This window comes from Mobula birostris, chromosome 8 (assembly GCF_030028105.1).
Source record: "Mobula birostris isolate sMobBir1 chromosome 8, sMobBir1.hap1, whole genome shotgun sequence".
Classification (NCBI taxonomy): domain Eukaryota; kingdom Metazoa; phylum Chordata; class Chondrichthyes; order Myliobatiformes; family Myliobatidae; genus Mobula; species Mobula birostris.
This window is the reverse complement of record NC_092377.1, coordinates 57,137,742-57,155,457: the sequence shown is the minus strand read 5'-3', so window position 1 is coordinate 57,155,457 and position 17,716 is coordinate 57,137,742. Positions and strand designations below refer to the sequence as shown.

Genomic DNA, 17,716 nt, shown 5'->3' with positions numbered 1-17,716 from the left:
TTCCTCACTTCTCGCATAAACTCCAGCCACTGCTGCTCTGCCGTCTTTCCCGCCAGTGTCCCTTTCCAGTCAACTTTGGCCAGTTCCTCTCTCATGCCACTATAATTTCCTTTACTCCACTGAAATACCAACACATCAGATTTCGACTTTTTCAAATTTCACAGTGAACTCAATCATGTTATGATCACTGCCTCCTAAGGGTTCCTTCACCTCAATCTCTCTAATCACCTCTGATTCATTACACAATACCCAATCCAGTACAGCCGATCCCCTAGTGGGCTCAACAACAAGCTATTCTAAAAAGCCATCTCGCAGACATTCTACAAATTCTCTCTCTTGAGATCCAGTACCGACCCAATTTTCGCAATCCACTCGCATGTTAAAATCCCCCACAATTATTGTAACACTGCCCTTCTGACAAGCCTTTTCTATTTCCTGCTGTAGTTCGTAGTCCACATCACTGCAGCTGTTTGGAGGCCTGTATATAACTGCCATCTGGGTCCTTTTACCCCTGCTATTCCTTAGCTCAACCCATAAAGATTCTGCACCTTCCGATCCTATATCACCTCTTTCTAATGAACTGATATCATTTCTTACCAATAAAGCCACGCCACCCCCTCTGCCTACCTTCCTATCCTTCCGATACACCGTGTATCCTTGGACGTTCATCTCCCAGAGACATGCATCCTTTAGCCACGTCTCAGTGATGGCCACAATATCATACCTGCCAATCTGTAGCTGTACGACAAGATCATCCACCTTATTCCTTATGCTGCGTGCATTTAAGTATAACACCTTAAGACCATTATTTGGTACTTTTCGCTTTGATTGCACTGCAACTTTATTGCACTGCAACTCATCCCAATGGCTACAAATTTGCCCCATCACCTGCCTGTCTTTCCTGACATCTTTACTGCTCACTATCTTAGATTTATGCAACACACATCAAAGTTGCTGGTGAACGCAGCAGGCCAGGCAGCATCTCCAGGAAGAGGTACAGTCGACGCTTCAGGCTGAGACCCTTCGTCAGGACTAACTGAAGAAAGAGCCAGTGAGAGATTTAAAAGTGGGAGGGGGAGGGGGAGATCCAAAATGATAGGAGAAGACAGGAGGGGGAGGGATGGAGCCAAGAGCTGGACAGGTGATTGGCAAAAGGGATATGAGAGGATAAGGGGCAGGGGGCCCAGGGAGAAGGAAAGGGCGGGGGGAACCCAGAGGATGGGAAAGGGGTATGGTCAGAGGAACAGAGGGAGAAAAAGGAGAGTGAGAGAAAGAATGTGTGTATATAAATAACAGATGGGGTACGAGGGGGAGGTGGGGCATTAGCGGAAGTTAGAGAAGTCAATGTTCATGCCATCAGATTGGAGGCTACCCAGACAGAATATAAGGTGTTGTTCCTCCAACCTGAGTGTGGCTTCATCTTTACAGTAGAGGAGGCCATGGATAGACATGTCAGAATGGAAATGGGATATGGAATTAAAATGTGTGGCCACTGGGAGATCCTGCTTTCTCTGGCGGACAGAGCGTAGATGTTCAGCAAAACGATCTCCCAGTCTGCATCGGATCTCGCCAATATATAGAAGGCCACATCGGGAGCACCGGACGCAGTATATCTTAGACTTATTTTTGTTTTCCCCTTCCTCCGCTCTAGCATTCTGGTTCCCATCCCCCTGCCAAATTAGTTTAAACCCTCCCTAACAGCTCTATTAAACCTTCCCGCCAGGTTATTGGTCCCCTTCGGGTTCAGGTGTAACCTGTCCATTTTGAACAGGTCATACTTCCCCCAGAAGAGATCCCTGAAGAACAGTTTGTCATTGAGCCTACTAGGGGGTCAGCTATACTGGACTGGGTGTTATGTAATGAACCTGAGGTGATTAGGGAGCTTAAGGTAAAAGAACCCTTAGAAGACAGTGATCACAATATGATTGAGTTCAACTAAATTACAGAGATATGAGCGAAGATTTGGCCGAAGTAAATTGGAAAGAGATACTGGCAGGGATGACAGCAGAGCAGCAATGGTGAAAGTTTCTGGGGAAAATGAGTAAGGTGCAGGATTGACGTGTTCCAAAATTGAAGAAATACTCATATGGCAAAATAGTACAACTGTGGCTGACAAGGAAAGTCAAAGCTAATGTAAAAGCAAAAGAGAGGCCATACAACAAAGCAAAAATTAGTGGGAGGACAGGATTTTGGAAGCTTTTAAAAACCTACAGAGAGCAACTAAAAGAATCATTGGGAGGGAAAAGCAAACTAGCAAACAATATCAGAGTACAGTCGGCCCTCTGTATCTGCGGGGGTTTGGTTCCGGGACCTCCCGCGGATACCAAATTCTGCGGATGTTCAAGTCCCGTATATAAAATGGCGTAGAATTTGCATATAATCTACGCAATCCTCCCATATACTTTAAATCATCTCTAAATTACTTATAATACCTAATACAATGTAAATGCTATGTAAATAGTTGTTACAGGGTATTGTTTAGGGAATAATGACAAGAACAAAAGGTCTGTACATGTTCAGTACAGACGCAACCATCGTAGCTCTTCTGGGAATGCTGATGCCGCCTCAGCATCAGCCGATGCCGATTCTCCCGTGATCTTTAAGTTCTTGAGGCTGTAGCACTTTACATAGCTAGCCAGCCATCCCTTACTAGCCTTAAACCCCTTCTTCTCGCTCACAACACAAGTAGCGAACGAACGAGACGCAAGGTGAACAATGCTCAAACAACAAGTAATACTTTTAAACATCTCTAGATTACAGTACATACCTACAATATCTAATACAATGGAAATAGCAGTGTGCCAGATGTTGAATCGTGTGAGGGAAGAGAAGAGAGTGCAGGTGCTTGAAAAGCTGAACGACCTAAGGGTACATGTCACCCAGACCAGATGAACTGCACACCAGGGTTCTGAAAGAGGTAGCAGTAGAGACTGTGGAGGCATTAACAATGATCTTTTAAAATTAACGGCTTCAGAGACTGAGATCACAGGGTTGTTAGATGCTGTAGGGGTTTGTGAAGGTGCCTCCATTTGCTGTCAGTCAAAGTGAGCGTAAAAGGCAATGAGCTCATCTGAGAGCAAAACTACATTACCATTTATGTTGCTCAGTTTTACTTTGTTAGATGTGATAGCATCCAAGCCCTGCCACAGTTGTCAAGCATCCCTCTATGGTTCAAGTTTAGTCTGGAATTGCCACGTGGCATGTGAGATGGCCTTCCAGAGGTCATACCTGGACCACCAGTCTGAAACATTGCCAATCCAGCTGTCAGCATTAGAAAAATTAGAAAACCAGAAAGCAATTGATTGAATTTTTTTTCAGGGCCACTTGAGATCATAAGACCATAAGACATAGAAGCAGAATTAGGCCATCCAGCTCATTGAGTCTGCTCTGCCATTCCATCATGGCTGAACCCGGATCCCACTCAACCCCACACACCTGCCTTCTCGCCATATCCTCTGATGCCCTGACCGATCAGGAAACTATCAACTTCCGCCTTAAGTAGACACATGCACTTGGCCTCCACCACAATCTGTGGCAGAGTATTCTACAGATTCACTACTCTCTGGCTAAAAAGATTCCTCCTTCCCTCTGATCTGAAAGATCATCCCTCAACTTTGGGTTGTGCTCTCTAGTTTGGAAACCCCCCACCATAGGAAATATCCTCTCCACATCCACCCTATCTAGTGCTTTCAACATTCCGCCGGTTTCAATAAGATACTCCCACATTCTTCTAAATTCCAGTGAGTACAGGCCCAAGGTTGCCAAACGTTCAAATGTTAACCCCTTCATTCCCAGAATCATACTCGTGAACCTCCTCTGGACTCTCCCCAAAGACAACACATCTTTTCTGAGATATGGGGCCCAAAACTGTTGACAATGCTCCAGGTACAGCCTGACTAGTGTCTTATAAAGGCTCAGCATTATCTCCTTGCTTTTGTATTCTATTCCCCTTGAAGTAAATGCCACCATTTCATTTTCCTTCTGTACCACAGACTCAAATTGTAAATTAACCTTCTGGGAGTCTTGCACAAGAACTCCTAAGTCCCTCTGCTCCTCTGATGTTTGAACCGTCTCCCCGCTTAGATAATAGTCCGCATTATTGTTCCTTTTACCTAAATGTATTATCATACATTTCCCAACACTATTCCATCTGCCACTTCTTTGCCCTTTCTTTCAATCTGTCTAAAGTCCTGCTGCAATTACATTGCTTCCTCAGCACCACCTATCCCTCCATCTATCTTCGTATCATCTGCAAATTTTGCCACAAAGCCATCAATTCCATTATCTAACTCACTGACAAACAATGTGAAAGAGAGCGGTCCCAATTCTGACCTCTGAAGAACATCACTAGTCACCAGCAGCCAACCAGAAAAGGCCCCTTTTATTCCCACTCGCAGCCTCCTGCCAGTCAGCTATTCCGCTATGCCAGAATTATTTACTGTAATGCCACTGGATTTTACCTTGTTAAGCAGCCTCATGTCTGACACCTTATCAAAGGCCTTCTAGAAATCCAAGTAAATAGAAACATAGAACATAGAAAATCTACAGCACATTACAGGCCCTTCAGCCCACAATGTTGTGCTGACCATGTAACCTACTTTAGAATCTGCCTAGAATTACCCTACCGCATAGCCCCCTATTTTTCTAAGCTCCATGTACCTATCTAAGAGTTTCTTAAAAGACTCTACCATGGTCGCTGGCAGTGCATTCCATGCGTCCACCACTCTCTGTGTGAAAAACTTTCCTCTGACATCCCCTTGTAGTTGTTTCCAAGCACCTTAAAACTATGCCCCCTCGTCTTAGCATTTCAGCCCTGGGAAAAAGCCTCTGGCTATCCACACGATCAATGCCTCTCATCATCTTATACACCTCTATCAGGCCCCCTCATCCTCTATCGCTCCAAGGAGAAAAGGTCAAGTTCACTCAACCTATTCTCATAAGGCATGCTCTTCAATCCGGGCAACATCCTTGTAAATCTCCTCTGCACTCTCTCTATAATATCCTCATCCTTCCTGCAATAAGGTGACCAGAACTGAACACAGTACTCCAAGTGGAGTCTAACTAAGGTCTTATATAGCTGTTACATTACCTCACGGCTCTTGAAATCAGTCCCATGGTTGATGAAGGCCAACACACCATACACCTTCTTAACAACACTGTCAACCTGTTTAGCAACTTTGAGTGTCCTTTGCACATGGACCCCAAGATCTCGCTGATCCTCCACACTGCCAAGAGTCTTAACATAAATGTTATATTCTGTCCTTAAATTTGAGCTACCGAAATGAATCTCTTCACACTAATCTGGGTTGAACTCTAAATACCACTTCTCAGCCCAGTTCTGCATCCTATTGATGTCCCACTGTAACCTCTGACAACCCTCCAGACTATCTACAACACCCCCAATCTTTGTGTCATCAGCAAATTTACTAACCCACCCTTATACTTCCTCATCCAGATCATTTATAAAAATCACAAAAGAGGAGGGGTCCCAGAACAGATCCCTGCAGAACACTACTGGTCACCATCCTCCATGCAGAATATGAACCACTCACAACCATCCTTTGCCTTCTGTGGACAATCCAATTCTAGATCTACAAAGCAAGGTCTCCTGAATGAGCTTCACATGGTAAACCTCATCAAACGCCTTACTGAAATCCATATACATCACATCCACCGCCTCTCCTTTGTCCACCCTGCTTCTTACTTCCTCAAAGAACTCTAACAGCTTTGTCAGACAAGATTTCCCTTCCCAGACACCATGCCATATTAGTTTAAACCATTCCCAACAGTTCTGGAAAACCTGCCCTCAAGAATATTGGTCCCCCTTGGAAATACAAATGGAGGTTGGAAAGAAGACATAATCTGATACTTTCCTGAATCACCAGTGCTGAACACGCCAACCCAGCCCTTAGCAGTATGTGAACCTTTTGGTTCATCTATACATTGGCTATCACTGGTGCAAAATAATTTTGGTGTCAGCTCCAGAATCAGCCTTATTATCGCTGACTTATGTCATAAAATTTGTTGCTTTGTGTCAGTAGTACAATACACGACAAAATAAATTACTACAAGTTACAATACCAAATAAATAATTAAATAGTATGAAACAAGAATAGTGAGGTAGTACATGAGATACAGAACCCATTGTAACAACACACTCAGACTCCCAGCAGGACTTTCATGCCTCAAAATTATTTCATTAGGCAATAGTATAAGCCATTGTGCTCTGCTTTCTAAATTTCTGAGCAGTCAGATTCAATGAAGATGAAACAAAGTTTACTTGTAGACCAGATAAATTTAAACTACAGTGTTTCTATAAATTAATTTAATGAATGTCATTTAAATTAGGTGAGTTCAGAAGAAGTATTTGGAAATTGAATAATTAAGATGAAATTGATATTTTCAGCTGAAGATTTGAACAGCTCAGTCCATCATTTATGTTATCAGTAACTTTTTACATCATATTTATGAATTATTAGTTAAGTTTCTGATTTGTATGTTATCACTTAAATTATGAACTTTTCATAAATCTACACAATTTTGAAACTTCAAAGCTAATTGCAACAGCTAAACAGTTACAATATTAATTTAATGAAAGTAATATTTAACATCAGTGTTTTTAAATTGGAACTACAATATGAACCCATTTTATTTACCTTAATGTGTTTCACTCCACAGCTAACAAGTCTGTTTGTCTGATGTGGATCCCAAGCAACATCAAAAATCTGCCAAGATACAAAATTTATTTTTCTACTTCACACCAAAACTAATTGAGATTATACAATAATACAAAGGATTATGTATAAAACACCCATCTCTATCACTCCAGAACTACATTCATAAAGGCAAACCATGAAGAGAACGAGCTGGAAGAATAAAACCAACCAAGGGCAGGTGGATTAAACAGAGTATAATAGAAGAAACCAAGGAGGAAGAGCAAGAGTAGAACAAAACTAGAAGGTAACTGATTGAAATACAAAATGGAGGTTAGAAAGAACATAATCTTGAGCTAAAGAGCTCATACCAGCCTGAGACCTGCAGTTCTCTGTAATTCAAGCTGTGTCACAAATTTTGTCCAAGGAATAAGCCTTGCTTCTCTGAAGCTGAGTTTTAGCAGTGAGACATCCATGTATTTCTGTTTAAGATATTTTTGAACAGTAAAACTGTTGATTCAGCACACTTTGTATTTTAGTGGTGCTAGACTGAGAGATTTTCCAGCCTATTAGTTGTTGATTCAATTTGTACCCAACACAATTAAGACAAGTTAAAAAAAAACAAAATGTTACACAGTACAGTAATGTAGTAAGTTTTTCAGGGAACTCAGTTTTAAGGGGATTGTGGAATTAGCATCCAGTAAGCCAGAAGATGAACAATTGGGATTTATAAACAATTATGTTACAGATTGTAATGTCTTTAAAACTTGCTGTTCACTGCTTATAAAAATATTAAAAATGTTATATTAATACTTTTATTGCTGCTTTAAATATGTCAATGGCATTTGTTTCACTTTGTAGTCAATTGAAAAATCACAAGACATAGAGCAAATCTTTTGACAATTTATAATTGCTGCACTGTCATGCTACAAAAATTAGTTCTAGTACAGAAGTCTGGAGAAAAGCATGGCAGAAGAATTGGGTTGAGAGGGATAATAAATCAGCCATGAAGGAATAGTGGTGCAGAGAATGGGCCAAATGGCCTACTTCTGCTCCTGTGATAGAAGGAAAATAAATTGAGATTAGCCTTGTAATAAAAACATTCTTTGCATTTTTAGTATATAAGAAAGACTGAGAATAAGGAAGCTCCACAGAGGATGAGATTAGGGAGTTATTAATAGTGCATAAAGAGATGGCAGAGATGAATAAATAGAACAAACTAAAACCATTTCACCAACAGTAAAAATTCAGGGCTAAACAGGAATCAACTTCAGACATATCACATCATTGAAAATGACCTGGTCCATTAAATGCTATGTTGCCCTGGATGTTATGGCTAGTATTCAAACATCTTTAAAGAAATGAGTATGGTAATCTTCTTAAAATCTCTAGAATCTAAATAGTTTGCAGTGGGCTGAAAAAGTACAAATCTAACACTCACATTCAAGAATGAGAGAGATGGGGGGAAAAAAAGTAATTATAGCCCTTTCAGTTTTGCTTCAGATTGAGAAAACATTAGAATCCATCACTAAAGCAGTAACAGGACAATTAGAAAAAACACACAATAAATTTAAGTGGAGTTGGTGGTTTTATGAAAGGTAAATGGTGTCTGACAAAAATATTGTGTTACGTACCAGCAGCAATAGGTCACAAATTGAGACAGGTTTTTAACGTTAAAACCACTATCTTTATTAGTATCTACTCAAAATATAAAAGATTAAATGAAATAAACAGAAGTTAACAGTGTTATGCGTGTAAATGTGTGTGTGGCTCCCAAACAGTCAAGTTCAGGAACAGTTCTTAAAGTCGTAAGATTCAGATGGTAAAGTAGAAAGGTCCAGTAATCCACGGAATAAATGATGGGAGAGATTTGTAAATCCACATTAAAATGTAGAGAGAAGGCGATTATGAAGAAATTCCACAGGTTCCATGCTGGGTAAACGAAATAACAGTCGCCGAAGATCTTATTCGTCGAGTCGTTCTGGAATCCATGTAAAACATCACAGGGTGACAGTCACAAAATATCCCTTCTTCCAACTGGTTACCACATAATACACCTGAATCCAGGTAAGGGTTAACAACGGTGGTTCCCGCAGGATATTCCAACAAAAATCCACGTGTGGATTATACAAAGTGGCAGTCCCACATCCAGTGCACCGTGTTCTGTTGAGCAACCCAATCTTTTGGGCATGGGAAAGTATCAGACTTTTCCCATTTCACAGCACATCCCCACTTGCAGTTTGCAATCCAAAGTCCTTCTTCTCTCTCTCCTTACCACCACTGAAAATCTTAGCAGTCTGTCGCAGCCTGTTATATTGATATCATAGTCCCGCCTCATCCAGGCGTCTCTTAAAGTGACACTCACAGTAAATGAAACCCTTAACCCTAACACCTCCTCCCAAAAAGGAAAATTTTGATCTGGAAGAGCAAATTTTTTGAACTGCAAACTACAATATAAAATACATGTATGATTTGGGCACAGGAGTACATTCAGCCAGAGACTCATTCCACCGAGATGCAGCACTGAGCGTCATTGTAAGTCAGTCCTGCCTGTGGCTATCAAACTTTACAACTCCTCCCTTGGAGGGTCAGACACTCTGAGCCAATAGGCTGGTCCTGGACTTATTTCCATCTGGCATAATTTACATATTATTATTTAATTATTTATTGTTTTATATTGCTATATTTATACTCTATTCTTGGTTGGAGCAACTGTAACGAAACCCAAACTGCAAACTTAACATCTGGAAAGACAATCGGCAATGATATTATCCTTGCCTTTAAGGTGAGTTATCATAAGACAAAGGAGCAGAAGTCGGCCATCCGGCCATCGCGTCTGCTCCGTCATTTTATCATGAGCTGATCCATTCTCCCATTTAGTCCCATTCCCCCGCCTTCTCACCATAACCTTTGATGCCCTGGCTACTCAGATACCTATCAATCTCTGCCTTAAATACACCCAGTGACTTGGCCTCCACTGCTGCCCGTGACAACAAATTCGATAGATTCACCACCCTCTGACTAAAAAAATTTCTTCGCATTTCTGTTCTGAATGGGCGCCTTTCAATCCTTAAGTCATGCCCTCTCGTACTAGACTCCCCCATCGTGGGAAACAACTTTGCCACATCCACTCTGTCCATGCCTTTCAACATTAGAAATGTTTCTATGAGGTCTCCCCTCATTCTTCTAAACTCCAAGGAATACAGTCCAAGAGCGGACAAACATTCCTCATATGTTAACCCTCTCTTTTCCGAAATCATTCTAGTGAATCTTCTCTGTACCCTCTCCAACGTCAGCACATCCATTCTTAAATAAGGAGACCAAAACTGCCCACAATACTCCAAGTGAGGTCTCACCAGCTCCTTATAGAGCCTCAACATCACATCCCTGCTCCTATACCCTATTCCTCTAGAAATGAATGCCAACATTGCATTCGCCTTCTTCGCTACTGACTCAACCTGGAAGTTAACCTTAAGGGTATCCTGTACGAGGACTCCTAAGTCTCGTTGCATCTCAGAACTTTGAATTATTTCCCCATTTAAATAATAGTCTGCCCATTTATTTCTTCTGCCAAGGTGCATAACTATACACTTTCCAACATTGTATTTCATTTGCCACTTCTTTGCCCATTCTTCCAATCTATCCAAGTCTCTCTGCAGACTCTCCGTTTCCTCAGCACTACCAGCCCCTCCACCTATCTTCGTATCGTCAGCAAACTTAGCCACAAAGCCATCTATTCCATAATCCAAATCGTTGATGTACAATGTAAAAAGAAGCAGCCCCAACACGGACCCCTGTGAAACACCGGCAGCGAACCAGAATAGGATCCCTTTATTCCCACTCTGTTTCCTGCCAATCAGCCAACGCTCTATCCATGTATGTAACTTTCTCGTAATTCCATGGGCTCTTATCTTGTTAAGTAGCCTCATGTGTGGCACCTTGTCAAAGGCCTTCTGAAAATCCAAATATGCAACATCCACTGCATCTCCCTTGTCTAGCCTACTGGTAATTTCCTCAAAAAATTGTAATAGGTTTGTCAGGCAGGATTTTCCTTTAAGGAATCCATACTGAGTTCTGCCTAACTTGTCATATGCCTCCAGGTACTCTGTAACCTCATCCTTGACAATCAACTCCAACAACTTCCCAACCACCGGTGTCAAGCTAACAGGTCTATAATTTCCCTTTTGCTTCCTTGCCCCCTTCTTAAATAGCAGAGTGACATTTGCAATCTTCCAGTCCTTCGGAACCATGCCAGAATCTATTGACCTTTGAAAGATCATCGCTAATGCCTCCGCAATCTCCACAGCTACTTCCTTCAGAACACGAGGCTGCATTCCATCTGGTCCGGGAGATTTATCTACCTTTAGACTATTCAGCTTCCTGAGTACTTTCTCTGTCGTAATTGTGACTGCAGACACTTCTCTTTCCTGCCACCCTTGAGTGTCTGGTATACTGTTGATGTCCTCCTCAGTGAAGACTGACGCAAATTACACGTTCAGTCCTCCGCCATCTCCTTATCTCCCATTACAATTTCTCCAGCATCATTTTCTATCAGTCCTATATCTACTCTCACCTGTCTTTTACTCTTTATATACTTGAAAAAGCTTTTAGTACCCTCTTTGATATTATTTGCTAGCTTCCTTTCATAGTCCCTCTTTTCCCTCTTAATGACCTTCTTGGTTTCCTTTTGTAAGGTTTTAAAAACTTCTGAATCCTCTGTCTTAGCACTAATTTTTGATTCCTTGTATGCCCTCTTCTTTGCTTTAACTTTGGCTTTGACTTCCCTTGTCAACCACAGTTGCATCCTTTTTCCATTTGAAAATTTCTTCTTTTTTGGAAATACACCTGTCTTGCACCTTCCTCACTTCTCGCATAAACTCCAGCCACTGCTGCTCTGCCGTCCTTCCCATTAGTGTCCCTTTCCAGTCAACTTTGGCCAGTTCCTCTCTCATGTCACTGTAATTTCCTTTACTCCACTGAAATACTGACACATCAGATTTCCGCTTCTCTTTTTCAAATTTCACAGTGAACTCAATCATGTTATGATCACTGCCTCCTAAGGGTTCCTTCACCTCAATCTCTCTAATCACCTCTGGTTCATTACACAATACCCAATCCAGTACAGCCAATCCCCTAGTGGGCTCAACAACAAGCTGTTCTAAAAAGCCACCTCGCAGACATTCTACAAATTCTCTCTTGAGATCCAGTGCCGACCTGATTTTCCCAATCCATTCGCATGTTAAAATCCCCCACAATTATCATAACACTGCCCTTCTGACAAGTCTTTTCTATTCCCTGTTGTAATTTGTAGTCCACATCACTGCAGCTGTTTGGAGGCCTGTATATAATTGCCATCAGGGTCCTTTTACCCCTGTGATTTCTTAGCTCAACCCATAAAGATTCTGCACCTTCCGATCCTATATCACCTCTTTCTAATGATTTAATAACATTTCTTACCAATAAAGCCACGCCACCCCCTCTGCCTACTTTCCTATCCTTCTGATACACTGTGTCTCCTTGGACGTTCAGCTCCCAAAAACACGCATCCTTTAGCCACGTCTCAGTGATGGCCACAATATCATACCTGCCAACCTGTAGCTGTATGACAAGATCATCCACCTTAGTCCTTATGCTGCGTGCATTTAAGTATAACATCTTAAGACCAGTATTTGGTCTTTTTCGTTTTGATTTCACTGCAACTTTTTGCACTGCAACTCATCCCAATGGCTACAAATTTGCCCCATCACCTGCCTGTCTTCCTGACATCTTTACTGCTCACTATCTTAGATTTATTTCTGTTCTCCCCTTCCTCTGCTCTGTCATTCCAGTTCCCATCCCCCTGCCAAATTAGTTTAAACCCTCCCTAACAGCTCTATTAAACTTTCCCACCAGGATATTGGCCCCTTCAGGTTCAGGTGTAACCTGTCCTTTTTGAACAGGTCATACTTCCCCCAGAAGAGATCCCAATTATCCAAGAATCTGAAGCCCTGCCCCCTGCACCAGTCTCTCAGCCACGCATTCATCTGCCTGGTCCTACTATTCTTGCGCTCGCTAGCACGGTCATACTCCTGCATGAGATTATACTCCTGCAAAATCAGACTCAATTTAACAACCTTCTATTTTGTTTTTCACTTTACTCAAGAACACCAATGGATTATGATCTGTATGAACCACAAGTGGTTTCTGAGCTGGGCAAACATACACATCAAAATGCTGCAAAGCCAAAATAAGTGATAATAATTCCTTCTCAATGGTGGAGTATTTTCTTTGATGCTCATTAAATTTCTTTGAAAAGTAAGCCACAGGATGGTCAACATCATCATAATCATCCCTTTGTAATAATACTGCTCCTGCAGCTTCATCACTGGCATCCGCAGCTGTGGAAAATGGCTTTGCAAAGTCAGGTGACATGAGCACAGGTTTTTTTTGGTAATTTATTTTTTATTGAATTTCATCATTAAACAAACATTTCCATAAGATGTATTTCAGATACAGTACATATCTATCATATAATCTTATTTGTCGCAAATCTCCACATAATATTTATCTGAGGTATATACTTATAGAAAGGAGAGGAAAGAAAGAACAATCAAAAGAAGAAAACTATATACCGAGTAGGGAGTGATCTTTTTTTTACAACATACTCATTGACTTGTGAGAATAAAATCAGGCCAATGAGGTGTTATGTAGTTAAACCATTTTTTTCCAGTATGAATAAAATTGTTCCAACTTATGATTAACAGATCTGTTATCTTCTCCATTTTGTAAATGTCCATTGTAATTTCCATCCATACATTTAGAGGTGGGCTCTCCTGTGATAACCATTTCCTGGCAAGGGTCTTTTTACCAGCCACCAGCAGTCCATTCATTAAATATTTATCTCTTTTCAACCATTCTTGAGGTATATACCCAAAATATATGGTCTTACTCTCTGAGGGTATTTCACATTTAAAGATGTCTTGTAGGGCATTATCTATCCTACTTCAATAGTCTTTGATAATGGAGCATTCCCAAAAAATATGATAATGTTTTGCATTTTGATTTCCACAATTTCTCCAGCAAACAGGGGGTTATTATCATAATGGGATTTCTGAGAGGGTGTAATAATATATTTTATCAAGTTTTTCCACCGAAACTCCTTCCATTTCTGTGAACTGGTACACTTCCATTGATACCTCCATATTATTGTCCAGTCTTTCTCAGATATTATTATCCCTCCTTCCTTCTCCCATTTTGTTTTCTGAGCACAGGTTGATGACATAAATGGCTTTTAATTTATCAAGTGCCTCCTGACAAGGCTCTGTTCAAACAAACTTTTCACCCTTCTTCAAGAGGTTAGTCAATGGGAGAGCAACATCAGCAAAGTTCTTACAGAACTTGCGATAATATCCGACCATTCTCAGGAATCTTCTGAGAGCTTTTTTACTGGTTGGAATGGGAATCTCAGAAATTGCCTGAACAGGAGCCAACCTGCCCTGACCAACAACATAACCAAGATCCGTCACAGTGGCATGGCCAAATTCACTCTTAGCTAAAATAACTGTCAGGTTGGCCTTTGAGAGCCTGTCAAACAGCTTTTCCACTGCAGAGATATGCAGCAAACTTATCACCAGAGTCAAACACTAGACCCCGTTGCTGTAGTCTCTCTAACTTCTCTAGCTCAAACCTCCTTTGTTTTTCTGCTTCCTCCCTGTTTGTCTTTTTCCTCAGCTTCAAACTGCCTTTGTCTTTCCTTTTCCACAGCCTCAAACTGCCTTTGTCTTTCCCTGTCCTCTAATTTAACTTTATTTGGTCCAGCTTCAACTGGATCTGAGGGTTAACTGGTTTACTTACAGGAAACCTTTCTAACACCCCCTCTTCAAACTTCCCCATAGATACATAATGCTCAGCTATTCTCCTCTGAATCACTGCCTTGCTCATTGCTGGCTTTACCGCAGTAAGTTCCAGCTCTTTAGCAGTGGCAAACAAGTCGTCCTTTCTGGTATCCCCTAATGCTTTAGGGGTTGGCAATGTCAGAAATTCCCCAATATCCATTGCTGCTGGTTTCTACAAACAAATCAATCAAAAGGGAGATAACCAATCAGATCAATAATCAATCAATAAACTCCAATTTTTTTTCATATCCCGGACGAGTCCCCAATTTATTTTACGTACCAGCAGCAGTAGATCACAAATTGAGTCAGGTTTTAATGTTAAAACCACGATCTTTATTAGTACCTACTCAAAATATAAAAGATTAAACCAAATAAACAGAAGTTAACAGTGTTATGCGCGTAAATGGTAAGTTGCCTCCTGAGCTAGTCCTAGCCCTATTTGCCCATGTTTGACCTCCATCTCTCTAAACCTCTTCAATCCATATAATTATACTCCAGATGGCGCTTCAATGTTGGCAATATATCAAACTCAACCAATATTTCTGGCAACTCATTCCAAATATACATAACCTGTTGTGAGAAGGTGCCCCTGATGATCATTTTAGATGTCTTATTTCTGATCTTAACCTCCTGTTAATAGCACCCTCATCCTGGGAAAATATAATGCACCTTCACCCTGCTTATGCCCAAGGAATGAGATGACAAGCAATCTGCAAGGATATATGGATAGGTTAAACAACAGGGCAAAAATCTGGCAAGGATTAGGATATTCACAAAGGAAGAAAATTTACAGAAAAAAATCATTAAGAAGAAGAGAAACTATAGAATGCTGCATTATAAAGCGATCTGGATATCCTCAAAGGTGAAACAAGAAGTTTGTCTTAGGGAGCCAGTAGATGGAGTATCAAAACAGTAATTTTACAGGCACTTGGAATCAACATCTGAAGTACTCTAGAACTTTAGTCTCATTTAAAGAAATTATATTCTTCCCCTCACAACAGTTGAAACAAGATTCGGTAGGCTGATTTCCAGGATCAAAGTAATTTCTCAGGACAAATTACTGAACAGATCAGGACTTTACTTACTGGAGTTTAAAGAAGGAAAACCTAACCCTATTGGAATAAAACAATGGGGGATTGACAGCGCATTGCTGGGAGAACCGAGAGTTGAAAGAGCTTCATATTAGGGAGCTGCCTGTTTACGATGGTGATGAGGAATAATTTCTTGTGACAGAACTGAGGCCAATCCTTTGAAAGTAGGTTGAGATACAGATTTTAGTCTATGGGTGGGGGGAGGAGGCTATGGGAACAAACAGGAATGTGGATCTGAGGACAAAATCAGATCAGCCATAATGTTATTAGAAAAATGGGTTCAAGAGCCATTATAACCTGCTCTTGATCCAGTTTGTTTCATTTTAACCACTCAAGAGTAAATATTTATGTTTGTTATTTACCTTTGATTCTTCCTAGCATTAAAAAATCATGCATTTTAATTTGTGCTTTGGTAATACTGGAATATTCAATACTTAACTGATACGATGGAATCTGGCTATCAATCTGAGCAAATGTTATGATAGTTTTTCTGTTAACTGTATTCAGCACAATTAAAGCTGTAATAGTATTTTGAATGTACAAACCTTTTTTTAAAAGTATTCCTGATATAATTTAGTGTTTTAATATTATTGCTACAATGAAAATAAACATTATTTAATGAAATACAGTGTGTTTTAACTTTGTATTGAAATGATAGAAGGTTAAGAAGCAAACCACAATGGTCAGTTGAGGGAAAAAAAAATAGTAACAAAGAATTCAAATCAAACCATTAGTAAAACTGGCACCAAGTGAAAGCCAGAGTACTAATTCAGTGTGGAATTGGTTTTTGTTTTGGAAGCTGACAGTGTATACTAGGAATAAAATTCTCATACCTTTTAAGAAATAAGGAATGTCGGTGTCCAGAGCAAGATACAGGCTAACCAAGGTTGGTGCAGCTAGCACATTCCCAATTATTTAGGTAGGGTATTTCAATCTTGATGGGAAAGTAAGGTGGTGTTTTAACTAATAATAATATTTTTAATTTGTTTCAATTTTAACTATGGATAAATTTTTAAATTTTTCAGTTGACCATCAGATGCATTTGACTGTTGAAAAATTTGCAACAACATGAAGTGCTAAAAGACCATTGGATTTTGTCTGTGGGCAGGCAAGTGGCAGGACATCAGGATTAATCTGGAACCCTGACATCAGGGTTAACTCTTGCTGATAGTTCCATCTCACAATGCTTACTGCGATGAAGGCTTCAGGCCAATTGGATTTGAAGAACTAAACAGTACATGTGACCACGAGGCAAAGGCCAAGTCAAGCACAATCCAGCCCTTCGCGATGAACAGATTGGATATCTAAAAAGGATCTGTTCAAATGGGCCATTTTTAGGACAGCAAGTGCAACACATCACTTTTGGGGCTTAAAAATTAGCATCTTACTTATTAAGATGGATTGAAGGTCTGGGTGTACCATAGTATAGTATGCTAACAACACAAAATGGGGCAGGAAAAAATATCCCATATAAAAGACATTATGCAAAGGAATACCCATTAATTTCATCAACTTTGTCCCCAATTTCCACCCTGCCCTTAATTTCACGATCCATTTCTGAGTTCTCGCTCTCATTTCTCGATCTCTGTCTCTACTTCTGGTGACAAACTGTTGAACAACATCTTTTATACTGTAAACTGACCAATTCCCATGGTTATCTTGATTATACCTCTTCCTACTGTCTCCTGAAAAAATGCTCTTCTCTTTCCTCAGTTCCTTCATCTCCGCCACATCTATTCCCAGGATGCGACTTTGCTTTCCAGGACATCAGAGAAAAGAATGGGGTATCCCTTCTTTCAACAGTGATGCTGCCCTTATCCATATCTCCTCCTTTTCCTGAACATCCACGCTCACCACATCTTCTCGTCACCTTGAACACTCCTGCCAGTTGGTTGGCACAGGTTTTCAATGCTCTACCAGGTACACCATCAGAGCTTGATGCCTTGCAAAGGTTCACCCTCCTGTAAGATGTTCTGATGTCTGCCTCAGACAAAAATCACAGGACTACCAGATGCTGCAGGGATCTGCGTGCATAAAAGGCACTGAGCTCAGCAGGGAGTGAGGCATAACTGACCTCCACAATAGTAGGTATTGCCTT

General features: G+C 40.7%; 1 protein-coding gene across 4 annotated transcripts in view; it reads right to left on the bottom strand.

Annotated features, from left to right (window-relative positions):
* LOC140201322 (echinoderm microtubule-associated protein-like 6) overlaps positions 1–17,716 on the bottom strand; it is a 378,640-nt gene that overhangs the window by 274,755 nt on the left and 86,169 nt on the right. For all 4 annotated transcript variants that reach the window (XM_072265210.1, XM_072265207.1, XM_072265209.1 and 1 more), the window contains exon 4: positions 6,657–6,725. In XM_072265210.1, the coding sequence (XP_072121311.1) occupies positions 6,657–6,725 (69 nt within the window). The remainder of the gene's footprint in view (positions 1–6,656; positions 6,726–17,716) is intronic.